Source organism: Trichomycterus rosablanca, chromosome 4 (genome assembly GCF_030014385.1).
Source record: "Trichomycterus rosablanca isolate fTriRos1 chromosome 4, fTriRos1.hap1, whole genome shotgun sequence".
NCBI lineage: Eukaryota > Metazoa > Chordata > Actinopteri > Siluriformes > Trichomycteridae > Trichomycterus > Trichomycterus rosablanca.
The window spans coordinates 15,854,141-15,875,723 of NC_085991.1; the positions used below are offsets into that span (position 1 = coordinate 15,854,141).

A 21,583-nucleotide genomic window follows, 5' to 3' on the forward strand; every position below is an offset into this window, starting at 1 on the left:
TCTAATGATCAAACAAAAATGACACATGCTGATACACTGGTAGAATTTGGTAAGCTTATGTGGATGCAAATACCTTTCATGCCTTTAATGACACCTCATGCTTAAACTGGTAGAAATGCTTTAATGAAGCTCTGCATTGAATTCTGTGTTGTCATGAATACACTTCCCAGTGCAACCAGTGGTTTTGACGCTAAGCCACAGAGGTCAAAGAAATGCCCTGACATTCTTCCAGGTTGGCTCGTTGGTCTAGGGGTATGATTCTCGCTTAGGGTGTGAGAGGTCCCGGGTTCAAATCCCAGACGAGCCCTTGTTTACCCACATTTAATTCACCAACTGCCTCTTCAGGTTTTAATCCCAGTGTGCAAATGGAAATGAAACAGGGCGATTAAATGGCAAAACTTGAACAGCTTTCTACGTGGATGCCAGGCCACATTATTAAAATTCTAACCTTTAGCTTAAACTTTGTCCTCGTACAATTAAAACAAACAAAAAAAACCTTTATAAAATCATGCTGCCAGAGTTATTCTAAAAGCCACTGAACTAAATTGTTAGACAAGATCTGTTTTATTTTTTTTGGTTTGTATTTAAAAAACAACACAAATTGAACCAACTAATCAATGACATGTAAATTAAAGTTTATTTAATTATATATTTAAGATGACCTAAAGAATTGTAACTTTAGTTATTTGGTTACTGTAATATTTGGGTAAATTTAAAGAACATTTAGTTGTAGTAGGTTTGTCCAGGATTTGTGATTCTTGGATAAATTTCGGGAGGTTTTTTTGTTAGAATCCAAGTCTTTACAGTTGACTAATTAAAACCAGTTTGCCAAACTGTTGGCTTTAAATATGATTAAAGTAACACAAAGATTTTTGTTCCCACTGGCTCGTTGGTCTCGTATGATTCTCACTTTGGGTGCAAGAGGTCAAAAATGACACATGCTGATGTAACAGTGTTAAAAGATGCTCATGTTTATGTGTATAGCCAGCACCTTTTTCTAATAAGCTAATTGAATGCTGGGAGATCCGCAGCAGATAGACTGAGCACTGCTGTGGGTAAGTTCGTCTAAGCAAAGCTCCTGAAATACTCTTAAATATATACTTTTATTAAGCTAGTAACTGTTCAGCTCTGCAATATTTTGTTCATTAACAATATGTAGATTGACATTCATGAGCTGGTTGTGAATACAGGCTATTTTACACTCTTTTAATCAAAGTTTGTAAATCACACGTGCTCAGTTACTGATTAGCCTTCGTTGCAGGTGGGTTTGTTTATTTTGTCATAAACAATGTATTATTTATTTTGTCACTGTTAAGTTTACGTTGTAAAAATGTTTTGGCTTTGCCGCCATTATAGTATTTTGTGTCCGCCACAAGACGGCAGTGTTCTTTTTATTTCACTATACTTTTTGTCATGGAAAAATACAAACATGGATGGTGTGGTAACTGTTGATGCATGCTCAATAATCCAGGTACGTACGTTTCGGAAACGTATCTCTACAACAAACTTGTGTCCAGATGAACTGATTCAACTTTGTGGATTTGTGTACCTGGATTATTGAGCATGCATCAACAGATTCTGACTCACTTCGGCAAGGATTGCCTCAAACTCGTACGAGAGTACGAGAAAACGGCACGTAAGATGGCTGACTACAGGAACCACCTGCGATTTAACATCAGATGCAGACAGAGCAGGATCACACCTAAGAGCCTGCAACTCAGATCTTCTGTCAAAGGTCACCGAGCTAGCAAGATCATTCAGAAGGCACAGAACCAGCTATTGAATGAACGGGTGAGACAAACTAACTTCACAATCGATGTCTTAAAAACTAGAGAGGAGCAGATTGTTCAAAGACTTACATCACGTCTAGATGAGCCCACTCTCCAACAGGTGATTAACTTCACGCAGAAGGCTCGTCTAGGACAACATGAAAAGTCAAAAACCAGGCAGCGAAAAAAGTTTGACTTGCTTGCTGCGGGACAGAAACACCAACAGACCATGGATGGCCGAAAGAGGAATGAAGGGCAAACACACGCTGGTGATGTGGACAAGTGGGTGAAGAACTTGTCGGACAGACAACTCACACAAGCAGAGAAAGACATCTTGGCTAAGGGGTTGAATTTCGCTGTTACACCAAAGCAAGTCCCACTAGTGGAACTGATCACAGCCACAGAATCAGCAATCCGCAACAACAACATCTCCGACCTGGAAGCGGAACAGTTGCGGATGAAAGTGTCAGCTTGCCTGAGTAATGCAAAGCCACCGCCATCCAACATCAGCAGAGACGAGAGGTATGCACTTACTACACTTAGTAAGGACAATAACATCATCATACTTCCTGCTGACAAAGGTAGATGTACTGTTCTGTTAAACCAGATAGACTATCATGAGAAAGTGATGTTGTTACTTAGTGACACTAACACATATGAGCTGCTGAAACAAGATCCAGGTAGCAGCTACAAGAAAAAGGTGATAGATTGTCTGAAAGTTTTAGAACAGAACAATGCTATTGACAGGGCTTTGTATTACAAATTATATCCGGGGGAGGCTACTCCTAGTCTGTATGGGTTACCTAAGATACACAAACAGGATGTACCTTTACGACCCATTGTTTGTATGATTAACTCTGTGACTTATAACATTTCTAAGTTTCTAGCATCGATTCTCAACCCGTTGGTAGGTAGCACGGAACATCACATTCAGAACACCATGGACTTTGTGGACAAGGTGAAGGGCGTCATCATTGAGACGGAGGAAACAATGGTCTCGTATGATGTTACATCCCTCTTCACGTGCATTCCGGTTGCTGAGGCAGTGGAGGTGGTCCGTAGGAAACTACAAGGCGACCCCACCCGGAGCACGAGGACCACCCTTACCACGGACCAGGTGTGCACACTCCTAGAACTGTGTCTTCAGTCCACCTACTTCTCGTACAGAGGACAGTTCTACAAACAGAAACATGGGTGTGCTATGGGGTCCCCTGTCTCACCTATTGTTGCAAACCTGTACATGGAGGAAGTGGAAAAGAAGGCACTAAGGACCTACTCAGGGACACCACCGAGTCATTGGTTCAGATATGTGGACGACACCTGGGTTAAAATAAAATCAGAGGAAGTACCACATTTCACGGACCACATCAACTCAGTGGACAAACACATCAAGTTCACAAGGGAGGATGCAAGCGACAACGTTTTAGCCTTCTTAGACTGTGAAATTGCTAGTAAAGATGGGGGACGGTTGAAAGTAAATGTTTACCGCAAACCAACACACACGGACCAGTACTTAAGGTTTGACTCCCATCATCCTCTGGAGCACAAACTAGGAGTCATCAGGACGCTGCACCACCGGGCAAACAGCATCCCCACAGACACTACGGCCAAGGATAGAGAGAAATCTCATGTCAAGAAGGCCCTGGGTGAATGTGGTTATCCCAACTGGGCATTCGTAAAAGCGGGAAAAACGCCCAAACACAGCTCCAGTGGATCAAAGGGAGGAGAAGAACAACCGCGGTCTAGACGCAAACCAGTGGTGATTCCGTATGTGGCGGGAGTATCGGAACAATTAAGACGGATATTCTCCAAACACCGTGTTTCAGTTGCTTTCAAACCCCAGAACACGCTACGCCAGAAATTAGTTCACCCTAAGGACCGGGTTCCTCGACACAAACAGAGTAACGTAGTGTATGCTGTTAGGTGCCGGGAGGATTGTCGGGAACTGTACATCGGGGAAACTAAACAGCCACTGGCGAAACGGATGGCCCAACATAGAAGATCGACCTCTTCTGGCCAGGACTCTGCGGTTTACACCCACCTGCAAGCCAGCGGCCACTCATTTAATGATGAAGATGTGCAGATCCTTGACAAGGAGGAACGCTGGTTTGAACGTGGAGTCAAAGAGGCCATTTACGTGAAGAGGGAACGACCATCTCTGAACCGGGGAGGGGGCCTCAGAGTACATCTCTCACCATCTTACAACGCCGTAATTGGAGCTTTACCCCAATCATGTGTGAAAGACACACATGACCATTGTAATTAATGGTCATTGTGAATTTCATATAGACCTGATCACCAGTTCCATTGTTATGCAATGGGCGGTGATCGGTCGTTATGCAAATCAACTGCATATAAGGTTGGGGTATTCAACACCAGCTCAGACTGAAGAAGTCATTCGGATTGAGTGACGAAACGTATCTCTACAACAAACTTGTGTCCAGATGAACTGATTCAACTTTGTGGATGGTGTGGTAACAATATTTATGTGTAATAAGAACTATAGAGGTATGCATTTATCACTTATTATTGTTATTATAAGTATAAAAATAACTATATTAGATTGCTATAATAGATATTAGAAGCTATAATAGATAATATACTTGAAGCTATAGATATTAGGAGCTATAATATGTATTATATTTATGAATATGGAATTACATGTATAATGTATATGTATTTTAATTATTATTTAATAATATATGTAACTATATGTATATTATTATACTATACGATCATTGGTTTGATAATTTTGTTTATTATATAAAGAAAACTGTAAACAGCCGCAGCAGATAGAGTGAGCACTGCTGTGGGCTGGCTAGCTGACCATTCTGTTGACTTTATGTGGTTGCTGAACTCGTTGCAGATAAATAAAAAAAGCCCTTCATCTACCAACCAGTGTCTGTGATTGAGGCCGGAACGAGACACAAAAGGTCACACAAGCACCACCAAGCACAAGCTAGCCACGCTAATTACTAACTATTAGCATTAGACTGTCGTGTGCAAAAAAAGCAGTTGTGACTTATGAAACCATATCTAAAATGTAATTAACTTAAATAACTTACCTCAGAAAAAGTTCTGAATCCAACAGCTAATCCTGAGTCTGGAAAGTTCTCCCGCTATGCTTTGTTGCACATGCACACTGCAAAGCACAGACTGGAACCAGTGTACTTTAAGTGTACTTTACTCAAGCATATCTAGTTTGAACTTTTTAAAATTAGGGTATGTAGTTTAAGCATATGTGCATATTATTTTACCACAGGGCATCATGGTGGCACAGCTGATAGGCTGGGAGTTACTTCCCAAAATTGTGCAGGTGGACTGGCTGCTATAAATTGGATTTAAAGTTGTTATTAATTTTAAAAAGTGGATGTTGCTCCACTTTTAAATGTTATAGGTAAAAACACAGAAGTTTTCTGTGTCAAACACAAACAGAAACATCTAGACTGTTTACAGCAAAGGTGCAAAAGTCAACAGTCAACAGTCAATAGCATTAAGCTTTCATACCACCCATTGTGTGGTGTACCACTGATGCAAAAATGTATATTGAGATTTTAGAGAGAGACGTGCTGCCATCTAGGTGACATCATTTCCCAGCAGGTTCATGGTTATTTTAGCAAGATTTTCCAGACCTCATTCTGTATGTGCTATAACAGTGTAGCTTTAGTATTTTCAGTTTCCAAATTATTGTAAAGTGTAATAAAGTGTATAAAATGTATTAAGTGTGTCCCATTTTTTTAAATGCTGAATTTGATTACTTTTGTACTTAGAAAATGTTACAAAGTTGGTCAGTAAAAAACATCTTTGTATTTAATATAAATAATATGACTTTATAAGTCTGTCCTGAATCTAAAAAAATAAACCATGTGATACTCAGTCTGTGATCTGTGTACACTGGTTTTTGTACAGTGTAGTAGAGTTTCCTGTTACTGTGGGCTGCATGGCACAGTAGTACAGAGCAGAATCTGATACTGCAGCAGAGGAGATCTTCAGATTCACAAGGTTTTTTGTTCCATCAACTGTAGCTGATAAACCAGAGATGCTGGAACTCTTGTAGGATTCATATGCACTGATAAGAACAATAAACTCTGGTGTAGATCCAGGATACTGACGATACCAATGCAGGTTAGTTGCAGTCTGATATTTACAAGAGAGAACAATGCTGTGACCCACTGCTGCATTTAATGTATCATTCAGTGATGTTATTGACTGTGCCAAACTCCTCCCTGCAAATGAGATAAATATGTTATATGTGATGTAATAAATAAATACAGTCAAACAGCAAAACTGAAACACATTGTGTACTGTGACAGCATAAATAATGAGATGCACTTACATTGTATAGCTGAGAAGAGAAGAAGAGAACACAGGAACATGATGTTTGTATTGTGAGAAGTGAAGGAAGGATGGGGTGATTACTACTTTACAGTTCTATACAAACTCCTCCTATTTTCTATTGATATGAGTGGGGAATAAAAGCAGAACTCTACATTAATCACTCACAGCCATACTAAATATTTTAACTGAATACACTGTATTTTTTTACATAGATAAAAACATTCTATCTAATTACATTATATACATTTTTGTTTGCAACATAATTCCACAATGTATATTAGTTAATTAACTTCTGACTGATACTGTATACATACACACATCTGTTTAGCATTTGCATTTTTTATCAGAGAAGATCAGAAGCGGAAGTGAAAGAATCTATTCCAAAATCATATGTGGAAAAATACTGAAATGATATATGATTGTACAATTACTTTACCATTATCTTAATGTAACCCAAGTTCAGTGCAAGGTGTCATGCTGCCCCCTATCAATGGTATCTTTCCTCTGTGTTTGTTACGGGGTCACATTGGTGGAGGGTTTTAGCCACACCTTTTGTTCTTTTCTTATTGGTGCACGGGGCTTAAGTAGTCTAATCACGAGCACTATATATAGAAGTGGTGTGGGAATCCTTGTTGCCAGTTGGTCTCGTTAGGTCGTCGGACTAGAGCATTCTTAGTAGATCCCTGTTCCTATTTTGTTGAGCCTTTACCTCGGCTGTGTTTATTCTGTTTGTTGCAGGTGGGAGCGGTCCAGGCGATACTGGAGATTGGGACACTTACGTTTTAGAAGCCCTGGAACCGACTCCGTTCGTCTGGACATGTGTTATGTGCTTATGAACATTAACTTCCTTTACTTACGCTGTAGTATTTTGTTACATTGCTGATTGTAGTTTGGGGTACTGGTATTAAAACCCTCTTTCATTGATTTCTGTTTCTGAGCTTGATTTCCCGAGTAGTGGTTCCAAACTAACCTCTAGGGGTTGTTTGAATCCCCATAACAGTGTTTATATATAATAAGGGAGACTGGACACCATGAACGTTCGTTAATGCAAAACATCAGTGGAAAATTGTTCTGCAACACTTCAGTCCAAACAGCAAGGGGCTTTAATTTAATTCAGGGTTCTTGCACCATTTTAAAAGTTTTAAAATTTAAGGCTTTTTAAGACATTTTAAGACCTCAATACATATAATTTAAGACCCAAAAATGTCATAAAAAATTATTTGGTAGAAAATATTCAATTTATTGTCTCCCACATTGGAAATCAAAACTTAACTTAATTGTTATCAACAATCTTTTCAATTTTGTTCCATTGTGATGCAGAACAGAGCCAGCATAAGATACATAAGCTGCATTACATTAAACAACACACTGACTTGCATGTAGAAACCATACAGAATTATAAAATAACACGTAAAGCATACTGCGTTGTAAATATAAGCTAAAAAAAAGTCCTCAAAACAGCTTGTTTGCAAAACAACACAAAATGTTATCACATGAATCTTAGAGAGAAACCAATGAACAGGTCAAATTCAAGAGGTCAAGATTCTCTTCAAGACATGTAGCGTAGCTCTGCCACTCTCTTCTCAATTTCATGGTCTAGGTCCATCAACTCCCCTCTCTTGTCCTTGCATCTTTTTCTCATGGAGTTGGATTTAGTGATGAGCTCTGCCATCTTGGTCCCAGCTGTATTCTCAGCCTTCTCTGCAAGGCTATCTGCCTCCTTCTCTAGAGTGTCACACACAGTTAAGATTGTTCTTCTTTTCTTGCGTAGCTGTTCAAGCTCATTTTCAGCCCCTTTTCTCTTGTTCATCTGTTTTGCCTTTTCCTTTTTCTTCCTCTCATCTTCCAAAAAGATCCTATACCGGTTGCGTGAAGTTGCACATTCATTTAGCAGCTCTTTTGTTAGTGGCACTTTGACCACTCCACCACACATCCTCACATAGTCGCAGATCAGTCTCTGTGAGACTATAGTGTCCTAGTTCATATTGCACATCGCCACCTCCTTGTTTATGGAGAATCCACACTCCACAGTCGCTTGTCCATGGGACAGATGCAGTAGCTTTTCCACAAAGCTCCAAAGTTCTGCATATCCATTCATGGCCTTATGCAGGAAGCTGTCAACTCGCAATGTCCCATCCAATGCACTGAAGACCATGAATTCCTCTCCTCTGGCCTCATTAAACAGGAACTTCTGAAACTGTTGTGCAATCTTATCACCTGCATTTACATAAAGACAAACACATTTGTATATTTTCCAGTTAAAATTATATTTTGTGGAAATCACAAGAGATTTATATTTAATATACTCTGGAAAATGAATCTCAGATTTCCAACTATATTTGAACTAAGTCCAAGAACATTTATTAGGCCTACAGACATGTGTTACAACTCCTACTAGGCTATATTTCCAATAAAATAAAATACAACTAAAAAGATGCAAGTAATAGGCTAGTATAACTTGACATCTAAAATATGGCTATTTACTGAAATAAGATATTGTCTTAGTCAACGACATTGAAGGGAGAGATGCAATAACATTTAGAGCAGTGGTTCTCAAGCTTTCTCATGTCAAGGACCCCGAAACTGGCACAAATTAGACCACAAATCCCCATCTTTTAAGATTTTTGCTTTTAGAGGTCTTATTACAAAAAGTGTATGAATCCTATGACCAAAATTGTCATACATTCTGTCACTGTGTGATTTATTGATGGAATTATAGTGAGAATAAATGATTCCCCTGGAGTTCACTTTTAAAACCACTGGTTTAAAGAAGGTGCCTAAAGACTCCCTTTGCTAAACCATAGGTAACTGTTCTTATTTCTAATATGTCTACAGATGTTACCCGCTGTGACTCCTCCTGACAACTTCTTGTCCTGCACAAATTTCATGACAAGGGCCTTCATTTTTTTCAAGCACATGTCTGGTTCAGTGTGCATCTTTTGGGGGTCCAGGCACAGCATATTTCGGACAGTGGGGTACTTCAGTGGGCACTTCAATAGAATGTTCTGACAAATTTTTGACAGAGCACTCTGGCTGTCTCGCATGAACTGTAACACATCACGCTCACTTCCACCCTGACTGCCTGACATGCCCTGACAAATGCACAAAAGTCATGTGTCACCTGAAACATCAAATAAACTCTCCCTATGTGTAACTTACACTACACAACATTTTACAAATCCTGTGAATAAGTCAACTGCTTGATGTCTAATCTTAATCTAATCTATTGGTTGTTTTAGAATAAATACTTAAGTAGTCAAATTACTTGCAGCTGATGTAGCACATTGTTGAAGTCATCCAAGATAATAACTGGTACCTTGAGGGCAGCTGTGGCTCCCAAGCCAATGTCCACTTGCTTTGGACTGACCCAAAATTTTTGGTCTGTCACATCAAGCTTGACCAGATTTACTGGGGAAACATCAACCTGAACATCTCGCTTTATAAACCGCCTGAGAAGGCTCTGCAATTTCCCTCTGGGATCAATAAAGTATTCTGATTCTGATTCGGAAAACAGAATAGCACAGGCATAGTAATTATTATTAATAATCAAAATCTGAATAAGTATTACTGTATTTACAATATATTCTACAAACATCAACATGCTGAAAATGCATTACTTTGTTTTATCTTTCATATCCTCTGTAAGTAACGATGCTTAAATGACTAAACCTTTAATACATTTTCAGCTGTCATTAGGCCTACCCTGATTAGATCCTCCAAATCTCTGCCTAAGAAGGGAATCATCGGGGCATCTGTCTGGTACTTGGTGAGAAATGGCTGAAAAGTTCTTGAGATACTCATGAAGAAGTGCAACTTTGCCAGGATAATGGGATCCATCCGTGCTTCTGCGATGGTGTCATACGATGATGACCTTGGATTGGGGAGCTTCTTGGCTTTGACCTGATCCACATAGGAGACAATATATGGCCAAATTTCAATGGCTCTCTCAACTGCTGGAAGGTTTTCCAGCCAGCGATGTCCACAAAATGGCAGAGGAAATCTATCACACTTGGTCAATAACACAAAGTCTTCCCTCCTTGCAGGTGCATAATGAAACAGGTAGTGCAGGGCTTTCAGAACTTTTTCAACTTGCCAAACCGTGAAGCCTTTCTTGAATGAGTTGTGCATTGTGTGTGTCACGCTTGGAGCCTCAGGGTGATCCTGTGCTCCAGTGTGCCACGCCCTTCTCTCCCCAGTCTCCAGCCAGCCTCCCTCTCCTGATTGGTTAGCTGGGGCTAATTAGCCCCAGCTGCTACTATTTAGGAGAGGCTCAGGGAAAGGCTGGTTGGAGACTATTGAGTGTAACTCTGTCTGTTTGCCCCTGGTAATTCTGTCTGTTTGCCCCTGGTAATTCTGTCTGTTTGCCCCTGGTAATTCTGTCTGTTTGCCCCTGGTAATTCTGTCAGTTTGCCCCTGGTAATTCTGTCTGTTTGCCCCTGGTAATTCTGTCTGTTTGCCCCTGGTAACTCTGTTTTACCTTCCTCCTAGCTCCTGTCGGTCAGTTTAGCCTGTTCCTGTTATGTTAGCCTGTTTAGTCTGTTCATGCCTTGTCTAGTCTGTTTAGTTCTTGTTTAGTTCTGTTCATTCCATGTTTCATCTGTTTAGTCCTTGTCTAGCCTGTTTAGTCATGTTTACCTGTGTAGCTTGGTTAGCTTGTTTAGGTTAGTCCCTGTTTAGCCCCTGTCTGTTAGCCTAGTCCTTGTTTGTTAGCCTGTGTGTACTAGCCTCCGTTTAGCCTTTGTTTAGTCCTGTCCAGTCTGTTTAGTCCTGTCCAGTCTGTTTAGTTCTGTTCAGTCCTGTCAGTCTGTTTAGTCCTGTTAGTCTGTTTCGTCCTGTTCAGTCTGTTTCGTCCTGTTCAGTCTGTTTAGCCCTGTTCGTCTGTTTAGTCCTGTTCAGTCCTGTTCTGTCAGTTTAACCCTGTCTTGTCTTTATTATTAATAAATTATAGTTTTTTTTACACATCTCCGCGTTTGTGTCCGCCCCTCCTGTCCGTCTAGCCCACAAACCGTTACAGAATAGTCTCCCCAATAGGACACAGCGAGATGTTGCTAGTTTATTCATTCCCAGACTTTGGCTCTATAAGATTTCCTCTGGTCTTCCCGCTTAGTAGGCCGGCTCCTTATGATGGAAGCAACCATAGTGTTGAAGGCTTCCTTCTACAGAGCCAGCTCTACCTGCAGAACCTTCTGGACCCCCAGCCAACTGAAATCGACAAGGTACGATTTATGATGTCTAGACTGAGGGGTGCTGCTCGTGAGTGGGCTAAGCAGCTTTGGTCTGACAGGGGAGTTGTGCTGAACTCGGTGAGGGATTTTGAGGGCCTCATGAGAGCCAAGGTTTCACACAGCAAAGCGCCCACTGCAGCTTATACCCGGCATCCAGTGCCCACTGGGGAGGTTAAAATTCCCCCAGTGCCCACTGAGGATGTGGTCCGGGTGCCAGTGCCCGATTATAAAGCTCGTGACAGTTCCAAGTCCTCTCCAGTGTTTTTGCAGTCAAGTCCAGTTTCTCCAGGGTCCAAACAGCTGAGTTTTGACGCCTCTCCAGGGTCCAAGCAGCTGATTCCGGACGCCTCTCCAGTGTTTTCGCAGCTGAGTCCAGTTTCTCCAGGGTCCAAACAGCTGACTTTTGACGCCTCTCCAGGGTCCAAGCAGCTGATTTCGGATGCCTCTCCAGTGTTTTCGCAGCTGAGTCCAGTTTCTCCAGGGTCCAAACAGCTGGCTTCTGACGCATATCCAGGGTCCAAGCAGCTGATTTCGGACGCCTCTCCAGTGTTTTCACAGCCGAGTCCAGTTTCTCCAGGGTCCAAACAGCTGGCTTCTGACGCATATCCAGGGTCCAAGCAGCTGATTTCGGACGCCTCTTCAGTGTTTTCGCAGCTGAGTCCAGTTTCTCCAGGGTCCAAACAGCTGGCTTCTGACGCCTCTTCTCAAGGGTCCAAGCAGCTGACTTTGGACGCCTCTCTAGTGTTTTCGCAGCTGACTTTGGACGCCTTTCCAGGGTCCTCACAGCTGAGTGATGTTTCTCTAGTATTTTCGCAGCTGATTTCGGACGCCTCTCCAGGGTCATCACAGCTGAATGACGTTTCTCCAGTGTTTTCTCAAGTGACTTCAGACGCTTCTCAAGGGTCCTCGCAGCTGACTCCGGACGCCTCTTCGCCAGGGTCCTCGCAGCTGACTCCGGACGCCTCTTCGCCAGGGTCCTCGCAGCTGACTCCGGACGCCTCTTCGCCAGGGTCCTCGCAGCTGACTCCGGACGCCTCTTCGCCAGGGTCCTCGCAGCTGACTCCGGACGCCTCTTCGCCAGGGTCCTCGCAGCTGACTCCGGACGCCTCTTCGCCAGGGTCCTCGCAGCTGACTCCGGACGCCTCTTCGCCAGGGTCCTCGCAGCTGACTCCGGACGCCTCTTCTCAAGGATCCACGCAGCTGACTCCGGATGCCTCTTCTCAAGGGTCAACGCAGCTGACTCCCGAAGCCTCTTCGCCAGGCTCACCGCAGCTGACTCCCGAAGCCTCTTCGCCAGGCTCACCGCAGCTGACTCCCGAAGCCTCTTCGCCAGGCTCACCGCAGCTGACTCCCGAAGCCTCTTCGCCAGGCTCACCGCAGCTGACTTCCGAAGCCTCTTCGCCAGGCTCACCGCAGCTGACTCCCGAAGCCTCTTCGCCAGGCTCACCGCAGCTGACTCCCGAAGCCTCTTCGCCAGGCTCACCGCAGCTGACTCCCGAAGCCTCTTCGCCAGGCTCACCGCAGCTGACTCCCGAAGCCTCTTCGCCAGGCTCACCGCAGCTGACTCCCGAAGCCTCTTCGCCAGGCTCACCGCAGCTGACTCCCGAAGCCTCTTCGCCAGGCTCACCGCAGCTGACTCCCGAAGCCTCTTCGCCAGGCTCACCGCAGTTGATTTCTGTTCCCGAGTTGGCGCATCCCGATGGCGCTCCTGTTCCTGAGTTGGCGCATCCCGATGGCGCTCCTGTTCCTGAGTTGGCGCATCCCGATGGCGCTCCTGTTCCTGAGTTGGCGCATCCCGATGGCGCTCCTGTTCCCGAGTTGGCGCATCCCGATGGCGCTCCTGTTCCCGAGTTGGCGCATCCCGATGGCGCTCCTGTTCCCGAGTTGGCGCATCCCGATGGCGCTCCTGTTCCCGAGTTGGCGCATCCCGATGGCGCTCCTGTTCCCGAGTTGGCGCATCCCGATGGCGCTCATGTTCCCGAGTTGGCGCATCCCGATGGCGCTCCTGTTCCAGAGTTGGCGCAGCCCGATGCCGCTCCTGTTCCCGAGTTGGTGCCCCCTGATGGCACTCCTGTACCCGAGTGGGTGTCCTCCGACGGCACTTCTGTTCCCGAGTTGGTGTCCTCCGACGGCACTTCTGTTCCCGAGTTGGTGTCCTCCGACGGCACTTCTGTTCCCGAGTTGGTGTCCTCCGACGGCACTTCTGTTCCCGAGTTGGTGTCCTCCGACGGCACTTCTGTTCCCGAGTTGGTGTCCTCCGACGGCACTTCTGTTCCCGAGTTGGTGTCCTCCGACGGCACTTCTGTTCCCGAGTTGGTGTCCTCCGACGGCACTTCTGTTCCTGAGTTGGTGTCCTCCGACGGCACTTCTGTTCCTGAGTTGGTGTCCTCCGACGGCACTTCTGTTCCTGAGTTGGTGTCCTCCGACGGCACTTCTGTTCCTGAGTTGGTGTCCTCCGACGGCACTTCTGTTCCTGAGTTGGTGTCCTCCGACGGCACTCCTGTTCCTGAGTTGGTGTCCTCCGACGGCACTCCTGTTCCAGAGTTGGTGTCCTCCGACGGCACTCCTGTTCCAGAGTTGGTGTCCTCCGACGGCACTTCTGTTCCTGAGTTGGTGTCCTCCGACGGCACTCCTGTTCCTGAGTTGGTGTCCTCCGACGGCACTCCTGTTCTCCGACGGCACTTCTGTTCCTGAGTTGGTGTCCTCCGACGGCACTTCTGTTCCTGAGTTGGTGTCCTCCGACGGCACTTCTGTTCCTGAGTTGGTGTCCTCCGACGGCACTCCTGTTCCAGAGTTGGCGCCCCCTGATGGCGCTCCTGTTCCAGAGTTTGTGGCCTTCGAAGGTGCTTCTGTTTCCTCGTCGGCACTCCCAGATGGCGCTCCTGTTTCCGAGATGACGCCCCCAGATGGCGCTCCTGTTTCCGTGTTGGCGCCCCCCGATGGTACTTCTGTTCCCACGATGGCGCCCCCCGACGGCGCTTTTGAACTCTCGTCAGCGCTCCCCGACAGCGCTTCTGGTCTCCTATCATGCCTACCGCAAGGCATATTAAATGACTTCAAATTTGCCCCTCAGGGTCCAGGACCTCCTTTTTGTTTTTGTTTTTGTATTTGGGCACGCCAGGAGTCGTGCCTTCGGGGAGGGGCCTACTGTCACGCTTGGAGCCTCAGGGTGATCCTGTGCTCCAGTGTGCCACGCCCTTCTCTCCCCAGTCTCCAGCCAGCCTCCCTCTCCTGATTGGTTAGCTGGGGCTAATTAGCCCCAGCTGCTACTATTTAGGAGAGGCTCAGGGAAAGGCTGGTTGGAGACTATTGAGTGTAACTCTGTCTGTTTGCCCCTGGTAATTCTGTCTGTTTGCCCCTGGTAATTCTGTCTGTTTGCCCCTGGTAATTCTGTCTGTTTGCCCCTGGTAATTCTGTCAGTTTGCCCCTGGTAATTCTGTCTGTTTGCCCCTGGTAATTCTGTCTGTTTGCCCCTGGTAACTCTGTTTTACCTTCCTCCTAGCTCCTGTCGGTCAGTTTAGCCTGTTCCTGTTATGTTAGCCTGTTTAGTCTGTTCATGCCTTGTCTAGTCTGTTTAGTTCTTGTTTAGTTCTGTTCATTCCATGTTTCATCTGTTTAGTCCTTGTCTAGCCTGTTTAGTCATGTTTACCTGTGTAGCTTGGTTAGCTTGTTTAGGTTAGTCCCTGTTTAGCCCCTGTCTGTTAGCCTAGTCCTTGTTTGTTAGCCTGTGTGTACTAGCCTCCGTTTAGCCTTTGTTTAGTCCTGTCCAGTCTGTTTAGTCCTGTCCAGTCTGTTTAGTTCTGTTCAGTCCTGTCAGTCTGTTTAGTCCTGTTAGTCTGTTTCGTCCTGTTCAGTCTGTTTCGTCCTGTTCAGTCTGTTTAGCCCTGTTCGTCTGTTTAGTCCTGTTCAGTCCTGTTCTGTCAGTTTAACCCTGTCTTGTCTTTATTATTAATAAATTATAGTTTTTTTTACACATCTCCGCGTTTGTGTCCGCCCCTCCTGTCCGTCTAGCCCACAAACCGTTACAGAGTGAAGGCCACAACTTCCAATTATTTGTAGTTGGGCTCCACCACACTGCTCTCTGTGTTCCTCTTGTAAGGAACATCTTAATTGTGATAATCACAAGTATTCTTTTGCTACTATTTGTTATTTTAACGATTTCTTGCTTATATATACATACACTCATACATCATACACATTAAAATAATTGTGTGTGTATTATTATTTCTACAGGTTCACTAACTGGTAAAATCATGTATTCTGTGCTAAAATACAACAATTCTAATCTGTACTTACAACATGGCTTGATTCTGCATTCTGAGTTAATTTGCAAAACAGATAAAATCCATTTGTTATTGATGAAAAAGCTTGCTTTTTATTGTGCTTTGCAGATTCGCAAAAAAACAAGGTTTTTCAAATTCAATTTAATTCATAAGTCATGTGTTATTGTGCATTGAACGCACTATCAATAAAAAAAATACATATTTAATAATAAAAATGGAGATGAACTCTTTATAGCTCTTAGGTGAATGTTTACAGTTGCTATAGCAACAAGTGACAGCTGACGTTACCAGCTGTTAGCTAGATTTGCCCAACAGTCTGAACAACCCAAAAAAAATCACAAAACGCCATATTTCAACAAAATCTACCAACAGTTACACCCCTTAAACTCTGAGCTAACGTGTTGCGAATAGAACAATGGTATACAATTTCAAACACAGTCGTAAAGTTACTTACACTGAAATGTCCCAACATGTCCTCGGCTCTCGAGTGACCCATAAACTCCGACCCATAGTAGCGGGAGATGACATGGTGTGTGCCCGTCTCATCATCAGTAGTCCAGAACCGCAAATGAAGGTCCATTTGTTTATTCTTTGTCGTTTTATTCATGCTTTCGTCAAACATGATAACATACGGCTTCTCACTAACGCTGCGCGATAGCTCCTTCTTGATGAACGAAGCAATGCCATATTTGGCGATATATGCAGTTTTATTTTCACCACAGCTGAATGACTTTGCAAGCTGGGAATCGGGGAACATGGCAGCAAAGACTTCACTTATCTCCTCATTAGATTTAAATGAATTGTGCCTCATTACGGTATGGAGAACCCACATTACCTCTGCCTTCTGGGTCTCTGGCGGTGAAACAAAGCTTTTAATAGTCGACTGAGAGGTGGCGTCTGAACTTGCAACATTAGGTGGAGCTGCAAACAATGCAGGGATTAGCCCGGGCTTGCTATTAGCTGCGGCCATATACCGCAGGTGCTTTCCTCCCTTCATGTGCGACTCGACGGCTTTGACCCCCATGGTCCCTAAAGAAAAAGTTTTTTTGCAGAATTTGCACATTGCCTCATTTTTGTTTTTGGCTGGTGCCAGCCACATCCTAAATACATCCTCTTCCATCCATTTGTCGTTAAATTTGCACTTTCCCATCCTTACATGCATCACCGCTCACCTCGACAACCGCGAAATGTCACGCCGCCCGACGTCAGGCGTCTGTCGCAAACGTACCGTAAAACGATTATGCGCGGGGGCTCTCATTTTCTACACCTTCTTTGTAAAGTTAATCAATCAAATACACACTATTAGATGCTTTACCACTGTGTTTTTCCCATCTGCATTAAACTCACCATCCGAAAATTTAATACCTACAGCAAATTTACGGTAGATTTAAGACAATATAAGACCTTAATTAATGATATTTAAATTTAAGACATTTTAAGACTTTTTAAGGACCCGCGGGAACCCTGTTAATTATACGTAGTTTAGTTTAGCTTTTACACACTTCAATACAGCAGCTTCACAGATGTTACACACGCTGTCCTCCTCTTCAAAACACATAACTGTGATTACTGTGTCAATAAACAATTAATTATTCCAAGATGGGGCCAGTGAGGTCACGACTGCTCCGACCACTTTTTGTCTGTTTTTATTTATTTTGTGCTTTTTATTACATTTTAAAACATTTCTATTTTCAATATAAGTATTTTTTGTTCAATTTTGTACTAATTACTAATTGTGAATTGCTTCTAAACTCTTTCTGCTGTGTTTTGATTTATGACAATGTAACTTATTTCTATGGTTAGTAAATGCACATGTACCCATCATCCTGGGATCACAAAGCCCTTCCATGGGGGCACCAAGGAATCTGTTTGTGAGGCTCAGCAGCAGGAGCCAGATGATGGTAGTGTCCCCTTTGAAACTATATTCATGCCCACCACAGTGCATTGGATTCATGTGCCCCCTGTTGTGAGACACCCAGGCAGTTAATGATGGACAAACTTTTGCTGTTAAAAATGTAAAAAGTGCTCCGGTGGCGCTCAGTGGTGTTACTGACTGTGCCAAACTCTTCCCTGCAAATCAGATAAACAGTGTTTTATGTGAGATAAATGAAAAGAAGTTATGCACCTAACTCTTACACAACATGAACACATGTTCTGGGATTGCATAAAATATAATGAGATGTATTTACATTGTATAGCTGAGAAGAGTAGAAGAGAATACAGGAGCATAATTACAAAAAATCACGATCACTTTTTACAAGGTTATTATGGGTGTTAAATATTGTTAAATAATACAAGCTACTAACAATTAATCAGAGAGAGCAGGTGCTATTTATATTTTACTGTGTGTGTGTGTGTGTGTGTGTGGTTAACTAAATAGCTTTGTATCACTGGGTGTCTCTAAGAGCACAGTCATAGAGAGCAGAATCTGTCAGCTTTAGATTGCTGATGGTAAGTTCAGTAGATGTACTGGTTGTTTTAGACGTGATTCGAGGGTCATCAGGAGTGCTCTCAGCTGAACTGCCTTTTGCACCTTTATACAGTAAAAATTGTAGTGCCCTGTTAGGATTTTGTTTGTACCAGTAAAGCCAAACACTGCCGCTTGAACATTTTAGAGTAACAGTCTCTGTTTCTTGTCTGATAATGTTGGAATCTGTTGGCTCAATTTTATCTGCAAAACCACCTGTTGTGAAGAAAAAAAAAATAATGTGTCATTTATTACAGAAATTGTCAGTGAAACAAACTGTTTTAACTCCTAATAATGTTACAGTGAGAATCAGTGTTATGTATCTCCCGATATGGAGTAAGTTGCATAGTTGAGCCATTTCTGAACACAGTCTACTGAGGACTGTATAATAGTTCAGTATGAAACTCATGACGTCTTTAAGAAACCACATACAGGATGTGCAGATGTTACAACATCACTACACACATCCATTTAGAGTAACAAAAAGTGTCTCTATTGTGCTGTATGAACTGGAGCATGATACAGCAAGTTTGGGAGATTTTACCTGAATGTTTGGCAGGTGGCACCAGCAGTAGAGTAAGAGGGGGGTACAGACTTAAGTTCCTCCTGAGACATTAGGAACAAATGTGAGTGATGGCGTGTGAGAGGCCAAATGAGAGCAATTTACCTTAAAACAATGAGCACAAGATGAGAGTATAATTATCACTGTTTGAAACACTGAAACTCCATCACAGTTCCAAATGATTGAGATGTCATCATCTTCCATTTTGCCACTTTGTTTCATGTTTTTATATACTGCTCCACATTGTACGTCATAAAATGTTGGTGACTCCAAAATATCCACAATCTGGCTTGACAGTCTAAGTACAAGAAAATAAGAACCAACTCTAAGATTATAGTCAGTGTCAAATGTAGATTTACAAAAAGAACAGACAGTTGGAGCTGTCTCCCTGGGTCATATGTAACTTTCACATTTAATACAATAAAATGTGGCACATAGTGGCCAAACTGTCCGTAGGCTTTATCAAAAAGATACAGGGTAACTGGAAAGCCTGGAAAATGTTCATTGAAAATGTCAAGAAGATGCTGAAGAGCTACACCAGTCAGGTTGTGTGTCAATACATATGACATGAGCAACAGCAGACTCTGTCCTTTAGTGAGAGATGCACCAGGGTACACTGGGTCATCACCATGTTGTATCTATGATAGCAGACAAATTGCTTATTTTCATACATCAAGAAAACTAAAATGATTTAAAGATCCATAAACTGATTTGTAGTGATGACAGGGAGAAGAGAAGTAGACTGAGCACACAGCCCTGGGGCAAATCTGTATTCAGGATGAGGGTGGATGAGGTAAAATGGATGAGCTTAACAGACTGTGGTGTATTAAGAAAGTCCAGTTACAGCGTGAGAACTGATGCCCAGATCTAATAGCTTTTCAAGACATTTCTAAGGTCTAACTGCTTCCAGTCTGTGTGCTGCAGCTGATGTTGTAACGAGGCATCAGCCCACTCCAGTCATACTTTCATACTCCTTACAATGGGTTTGACACGACAGATGATGGGGGAGAAGAAACACAGAAAAGTGGTTTAATTGTCAAATGTGGGGAGGGGAATTCATTTTTATTCAACAGCAATGTTGGTGTACACACGATCACAGTTGGACCTGAGGATGTTTGGAATGTACTCCATAAGCCATGCCTTGGGTTAGTATAATAATGTTGTAAAGGATAATAATTAAGGTTATTAAGGTTAGTTAAGGTTGTGTAGGTTTTCTGATAAAATCTGGGTGGATCCCTTCTTTAATCCCCGGCTCTTTAACTAAAGAATGTTGACTTATCAAAATGTCTCTTCAAAATGTATCACAGTGTGCAATTAGAAATCAAAGGTGGCATTAAATTGGTAAACATGTAAAGCCTGTCTAATTACATGGGGTTACAAAGGTACTTTATGAAAACAGCACAGAGCTTTCAAATGCTTCCTAGTCCTGACAGTTGACTAATTAAAAGAAGTTTTTACTATTTGGAACCTTTAAATATTTTTCATGTTTCAACTCTTTAAGAAGAGGTTATAACCAGTCTATGTACGCACAACCTGATATTGCAGAGTGAGATGTGGCCCTGGGTCAACAGGGGAGGTGCTTCAATCGAAATCGTTCGATCAATCACAAACTAGCTGCTGCTATGACATCACCACATTTGCCGGGGCTAGCTAATCCTAGCTAGGTAATGAGTATGCAAGCTAAAAGATCCGGCAACTTTGTTACTTTCAGTATTTGATAGAATGTTGGAAATCATTGTTCCAAGCAAAATATTAACAGTGTGCAAAGCATGAAATAAATTTCTCAGATTTACCATTAGGTTAGCCAGCTAGCTTAACTACTACTAGCTAGCATAGCAAAAAGCTATGAGAGATTAGCCAAGCCAAGGCTAGCTACAATATGTAAAATATTATTCTGTGTAAAGCAAAAAAAACTGTACTACTACATGTTAAGCATGTATTATAACAAAGGGGTGCGTGTCACAGAGCTTTTTCTCTGGTTGAGGTTAAAAAATGAGAAGAATAGAAAAAATGGAGAAAAACGAGAAAGGCCCGACAAATGTGGTGATGTCATAGCAGCAGCTAGTTTATGATTGGTTGAACGTTTTTGACTGAAGCACCTCCCCTGTTGACCCAGGGCCACAGCTCACTCTGCAATATCAGGATGTGCATCTATGTACTGATACTGCATGTTTTGATAGTTTTGTAATGCAAGCACCGACCACACTTACCAGCTCAACCAGACAACATAGTATTGAAGGTCAGTCACGCAGATCAAAGTAACACAAAGGTTCTTGTTCCTGCTGGCTTGTTGGTCTAGGGGTATGATTCTCGCTTCGGGTGTGAGAGGTCCCGGGTTTAAATCCCGGACGAGCTCTCGCTTTGTTGAACTATCCAAAAAAAACTTATCAAGTGTCCCGTTAAAATCTAACGATCAAACAAAAATGACACATGCTGATTCACTGGTAGAAGTTGGTAAGCTTATGTGGGTGCAAATGCCTTTAATGACACCTCATGCGTAAACTGTTAGAAATGCTTTAATGAAGCTCTGCACTGAATTTTGTTTTGTCATGAATACACTTCCCAGTGCAACCAGTCAACATGGTTTTGACGCTAAGCCACGGAGGTCAAAGAAATGTCCTGGCATTCATCCAGGCTGGCTCGTTGGTCTAGGGGTATGATTCTCGCTTAGGGTGCGAGAGGTCCCGGGTTCAAATCCCGGTCGAGCCCTTGTTTACCCACATTTAATTTATCAACTGCCTCTTCAGGTTCTAATCCCAGTGTGCAAATGGAAATGAAACGGGGCGATTAAATGGTAAAACTTGAACAGCTTTCTACCTGGATGCCAGGCCACATTATTAAAATTCTAACCTTTAGCTTAAACTTTGTCCTCGTACAATTAAAACAAAATAAATAAATAAAAAATGAAATCATGCTGCCAGAGTTATTCTAAAAGCCAT

The 21,583-nt window shown here is 43.0% G+C and overlaps 1 protein-coding gene, 1 long non-coding RNA gene and 2 other non-coding genes across 4 annotated transcripts; 3 read left to right on the plus strand and 1 right to left on the minus strand.

Annotated features, from left to right (window-relative positions):
- The first annotated feature begins 235 nt into the window (after positions 1 to 235).
- Positions 236 to 307, plus strand: trnap-agg (transfer RNA proline (anticodon AGG)). The gene has a single exon. It is a non-coding gene; the product is annotated as a tRNA-Pro (tRNA).
- Positions 308 to 1,563: 1,256 nt separating this feature from the next.
- LOC134311850 (uncharacterized) lies at positions 1,564 to 6,893 on the plus strand. Its single transcript, XM_062993505.1, has 2 exons — positions 1,564 to 3,978; positions 6,846 to 6,893. The coding sequence occupies exons 1-2, from the start codon at positions 1,564 to 1,566 to the stop codon at positions 6,891 to 6,893; spliced, it is 2,463 nt and encodes an 820-aa protein (XP_062849575.1).
- Positions 6,894 to 8,186: 1,293 nt separating this feature from the next.
- Positions 8,187 to 10,193, minus strand: LOC134311419 (uncharacterized). Its single transcript, XR_010011416.1, has 3 exons — positions 9,810 to 10,193; positions 9,424 to 9,567; positions 8,187 to 8,324 (listed from the first exon to the last, which is right to left on the minus strand). It is a non-coding gene; the product is annotated as an uncharacterized LOC134311419 (long non-coding RNA).
- Positions 10,194 to 21,281: 11,088 nt separating this feature from the next.
- On the plus strand, positions 21,282 to 21,353 carry trnap-agg (transfer RNA proline (anticodon AGG)). The gene has a single exon. It is a non-coding gene; the product is annotated as a tRNA-Pro (tRNA).
- The last annotated feature ends 230 nt before the right edge of the window (positions 21,354 to 21,583 follow it).